The 5,607-nt window shown below is 31.3% G+C and overlaps 1 protein-coding gene across 1 annotated transcript; it reads left to right on the forward strand.

The window, feature by feature from the left end:
* Positions 1-373: 373 nt before the first annotated feature.
* LOC128019087 (vasotocin-neurophysin VT 1-like) lies at positions 374-2,444 on the forward strand. The gene is made up of 3 exons (XM_052605084.1): positions 374-672; positions 1,924-2,125; positions 2,234-2,444. The coding sequence occupies exons 1-3, from the start codon at positions 547-549 to the stop codon at positions 2,371-2,373; spliced, it is 468 nt and encodes a 155-aa protein (XP_052461044.1). The 5' UTR covers positions 374-546; the 3' UTR covers positions 2,374-2,444.
* The last annotated feature ends 3,163 nt before the right edge of the window (positions 2,445-5,607 follow it).

Here is a 5,607-nt window from a genome sequence, read left to right on the forward strand (position 1 = left end):
CTTACAATATTTTTCTTATTTTCATTTATTTTACCCAAGAAACAACAAAATTGCCTTCAACTTTAACTCTAATTAAAATGAAAATGGGATATACAAAAAGAAAAAAAATGAAAAACTAATAAAAATATAAATAAAACCATATGAATTACTTGAAACAAAATAAATGTGAAGTAAAATAAAAATAAAAAGAACTTATTTAAATAATTAGATTTTAATTAGATGCAATTACTTTATTTTTTAATTAGTTTAATTTGAAAATACTAAAGTAACTAAAACAATACAGGTATAAATAAAAAAGTAAAGTAACTCTCTCTCTCTCTCTCTCTCTCTCTCTCTCTCTATATATATATATATATATATATATATATATAAACCTTAATAAAAATAAAAATGAAAGATACAAAATATTTGGAAAAATACGTGTTTTCACTGCCTGAAACAAAATGATGGTGTGATGCTGTGGAGGATGAGGAGGAGCTCTTCTGGTGCTGATGCTGCAGCTCTATATAAGCGTCCGAGAGCATCAGAGCATCAGTGTGTGTCGAGATGTCCGACTCTCTGCTGCCCGCCTGTGTCCTCTGTCTGCTGGCGCTCTCAGCGCTCTCCTCCGCCTGCTACATCCAGAACTGCCCTCGAGGAGGCAAGAGATCCCCGCCAGAGCCCGTCAGACAGGTACAGACCAGCATCTTCATCAGCAGCAGCTTAAGCTTCATCAGCATCTTCATCAGCAGGAGCTTCGTTTTCATCATCTACATCAGCAACTTCCAGAATTTCTCTGTTTTAAAGTTCATCTGCTAAACATTTGTGCTGTGTGCAGTGAAATATTTAATTTAAACATTTTTTCTAAACTTATTTTAGTTCAGCTAGTTGCACGGGGAACATTTCTCATATATATTTAGATTAACTTGATGCATATAATAACTAAAACTGAAAAAATAAAAATGATATGACATTTTAAAAACAGAATATTAAATAGAAATTACTTAAAAATATATTTATAAAAACAAATTCAAAAAGTATATGTATATATTTTTCAGTATTTGAAATTAAATAATCGTAAAGTGAAAAAGATATTATACTTAATTTTCATTTAGTTTAACTTGACACACTTAAATAAGTAAAACTTGAAAACTGAAATAAAACTGTAGTTATTTTAAAAATGAATACAAATTATTAAAAAACTATATAAAAACAAATTCAAAATGTAAAAAAAAAGAAAATTTAGTACTTGAAATTAAATAACCGTTAAGTGAAAAAAAAAATTATTACTTAATTTTAATTTAGTTTAATTTGATTTGATTTACTAAAATAACAAAAACTTAAAAACTGTAATAAAAAATAACAAAAACTAGACTTAAAAAAACAACACACCAAAATTACCAAAACTTTAACTCAATCATATAAAATATAGAAATAACAGATAATTAAAAATAAAATCTATTGATATCTAAATGATACTTTAAATAACACTGTTTTCGAAAAAAAGTCGTTTTTTCCATTTAATTTACCAGCTATTTGAGCAAACTAACATTAATAAAATTTAAATAATAGATTACTGAAAATAAAATAACTAGTCATATATACAGAATACAACTGGAATTTATATTATGGTCAATTTAGATGTTAAAATTTTAGAATTAAATTAGTAATTTTAAATATAAATATTATTATATGTATAATAAATGTTCATATATTTTTTACAGTTATATTATATTATATTATTATTAACATCATCCATTGAATCATCTCTATATGACAATGAACAGTCTGTACTGAAGTGTGTGTGTCTATGTCTATGTGCATGTGTGTGTGTGTGTGTGTGTGTGTGTGTGTCTATGTCTATGTGCGTGTGTGTGTGTGTGTGTGTCTATGTCTATGTGCGTGTGTGTGTGTGTGTGTGTGTCTGTGTGTGTGTGTGTGTAGTGTCCGGCGTGTGGTCCGGGGAGTCAGGGCCGTTGTTTCGGCCCCAGGATCTGCTGCGGGGCCGCTCTGGGTTGTCTGCTTGGATCTCCAGAGACTCTGAGCTGTGTGGAGGAGAATCTGCAGCCGGGTCCCTGTGACACATTCGGGGCGTCCTGCGGGGCCCGGGGCCGATGCGCCGCTCCTGGAGTCTGCTGCGACTCGGGTGAGAAGAACATCTCCTTCGATACGTTAATGAACGTGACCAGAAGCTCCTGAAGACTCTCTGACAGACGTGTGTGTGTGTGTGTAACGCGTGTGTTGTGTCTCTCAGAGAGATGTGTTCTGGATCCAGACTGTCCTGAAGACCTGGGATCTCATCAGACTGAGGACGGCGAGGCTCTGAAGGGCTTTTCTGGAGAAATGCTCCTGCGTTTGCTCAATCTGGCGTCTCGGAGACAAAGACCCTTCTGATCCGGTCTTTCATTCACACACACATGTTGCTCAGCGCTGTGTAAATATGTAGTAAACGGATGTGAAAGTGATCGTGTTTGTCTCGTTTGTTATTTCAAGTGCTTTGAGTTCATTGTCCCAGAAGCTGTCTGATTTGTTCCTGCCTGTGTGCGATGATAATTCAGAGATTCATAAGAGTAATTATTATCCATCTAACATGTAATCTGCCCTTCTCGACGCTCCAACTGTTTCTGTTTTCTGACAGATCCTGCTGATCAGGTTCCAGACGCATCTAGCACACATGGTATTTATAGTTTACGCTTTAATCACTGGAACGTCTGGAAAACAAAGTCATTCCGATGATTAACCACAGATGTGAAAAAACAGAAGAAAGAGCTGCACACAAAAGAAAAGAAAAAACGACAGAAGCACATGAAAGAACTGAAGCCAAACATGTGCCGTCTGTTTTAGTATATGACACGATATTCTTTAGGTCAATGACAATAATCATAATAATAATAATGCTGATGATAAATATTATTACTAAATCAAAAGAAAATACATATTCCTTTTTTATTATATTACATGTAATTATTATGTATATATAATTGGAAAAAATTAATAATATTCTATCTTTTCTGATAGCATATTACATATAATTATTATTTATTACATGTATATAATTTAAAACCATTATAAAATATTTATATATATATATATGTATAAAGTTAGTTATACAATGAAAACATTTGTTTAGCCAACCTTCACTCAAGAATTGCTATAGTAAATAAAAAAATAATAATAATAATCATAATAATAATAATGCTGATGAAAAATATTATTAATAAATAAATAAAAAAATATTTTTACATCTTTCTTTTTTTATTATATTACATGTTATTATGATGTATATATAATTGGAAAAAATAAATAATATTCTATCTTTTCTTATATCATATTATATATAATTATTATTTATTACATGTATATATATATATAATTTAAACCATTATAAAATATTTATATATATATAAAGTTAATTATACAATGAAAAAAAAATGTTTAGAACCAATCTTCACTCAAGAATTGCTATAGTAAATAAAATAATAATAATAATAATAATGCTGATGATAAATATTATTAATAAATCAAAAACTTTTTATTTTTTTATTTTACATCTTTCTTTTTTTAATTATATTACATGTAATTATGATGTACATATAATTGGAAAAAAACAAATAATATTCTATCTTTTCTTATATCATATTATATATAATTATTATTTATTACATATATATATATATATTTTTTAAACCATTATAAAATATTGATATATATAAAGTTAATTATACAATGAAAAAAATTGTGTAGAACAATCTTCACTCAAGAATTGCTATAGTAAATACATTTTTAAAACAATTATTATTATTATTATTAATCTTCTATTAACTTAAATGATCCCTTTAATGTAACCCTTGTTCTTAAATGAATGAAAGGATCCTTCAGATGACTCACTCTTCTGTGGCACTGAAATGATGATCTTATTCTAATAAGTGCAGCTCTGCTCCTGTAACTGTATCCGAAAACAGACTCAAACAGACAAGCTTGAACACACCCGGTGACACGCAACTGACCGTAACGAGCAAACATAAATCAACACACCCCTGAGAAAGCCTGCTAATGTCACGCATAACCTGCGTTCACACTGACGTGCACCTGAATGAGGCGCTGCGGGGAACATTTCATCTGCTACAAAAGAGATTTCACAAGCGATGTGGAGGATTGTTTTCTTTGGTGAGATGGGTGATGAGTTGGGGCAGGCCGGGCGACGAGGGCGGAACAGGACTGGCATGCATGGGTTTAAATACGTGCTTCTGTGTTGTGTTCATTCACACTCGATGCTGTTCAACCATGGAGCTCAAAGCAACATCTGTCCTGATTCTCGTGTGCTTCGCCATCGTCATCCTCACCAGCAATGAAGGTCAGAGTCATGATGCTCTTCCATGCTTTCTCTTACTTATTATTTATGTCTGGTTACTATTCAAAATAGCTTGCACTTATTAAATTAAGATACTTTTACTGGACAAGCCAAATGACTTAAGATATTTAGTCTTGTTTTCAAGAGAAAGAAAACTAAATGAAGAGCATTTTGCTTAAAACAAGTAAAATTATGCTTAAAAAACAGGCATTTGGCTTGTCTAGTAAAAGTATCTTGATTTACGAATTCTAAGATCTTTTGACTAGAAACCAGATATAAATACTAAGTAAGATAGGTTGTTGATGCATCTTGTAAATGTAATATTTATAACTTTATGTTTAGGGTTATGCATCTGTTTCTTTCTCCTAAAGCGACTGCAGTCACATTTATTTCTCCAACGCTTCACACGATACAGATTCTGTTCTCCAGAAGCTCGGAAACACAAGATCAGTTCGGTGTTGATTACATTAACGCAATGTGCACATTTTTATTAACCCTTGCAACTTTTTTTTTTTTTTTTTTTTGCAATTGTGCATTTATATATCTCAATTGTGACCTTTTTTCTTCTTCTCAGAATCGTGAGATATAAACTTAGAATTGCAAACAAGAAAAAATAAAATAAAAATAAAAAATAAATGTTTTTATGCCAGAAACAAACAAACAAACCAAAAAAATCTAGTTCATAATTCAGAGTAAAAAGTCATAACTGTAAGGAATAAACTTTTTTTCTCATAATTCTGAGTTTGCATCTTGCGATTCTGCATTTTATATTTTATATATCAGAACAAAATGTATATTATAGTTAAAAAAATTGTTTTTTAAACTTTTAAGTTTCCAAGTGTTCTGCAGGTCAATTTAACTCTAATACGCTTCATTGATCTGAGTTCATGCACCTCAGTTTTGAGCCAAAATGATCCTCAAATAATGCTTTTTCACTCCAAAACTGAGACGCATAGGGTCAGATAAATCAGTATCAAAGAGAGAAATTTTATCTCTCATGCATTCCCTGGGAATCAAACCTATAGCATTGCATATATCATCAGTAATTCAGAAGAGCGTCAGTAGAGTTGTGTTTGTTTGATTCCCAGAGACACATTCCTATAAAGCAGCTTGAATAGATGGACAGCAGGAACATTTGTCGTGACATGCATCGCTCTGCTCTATCAGAACATCAAACATGCCCTTTATAATTAAACAGGTCTTTCTGTTTCTGACATTCTTCTATTCTGAAAACATCCTGCAACATTGTGTGGTTTTGTTAGGAGAGAATTTAACTC

Source organism: Carassius gibelio, chromosome A8 (genome assembly GCF_023724105.1).
Source record: "Carassius gibelio isolate Cgi1373 ecotype wild population from Czech Republic chromosome A8, carGib1.2-hapl.c, whole genome shotgun sequence".
NCBI classification, from domain to species: Eukaryota; Metazoa; Chordata; class Actinopteri; order Cypriniformes; family Cyprinidae; genus Carassius; species Carassius gibelio.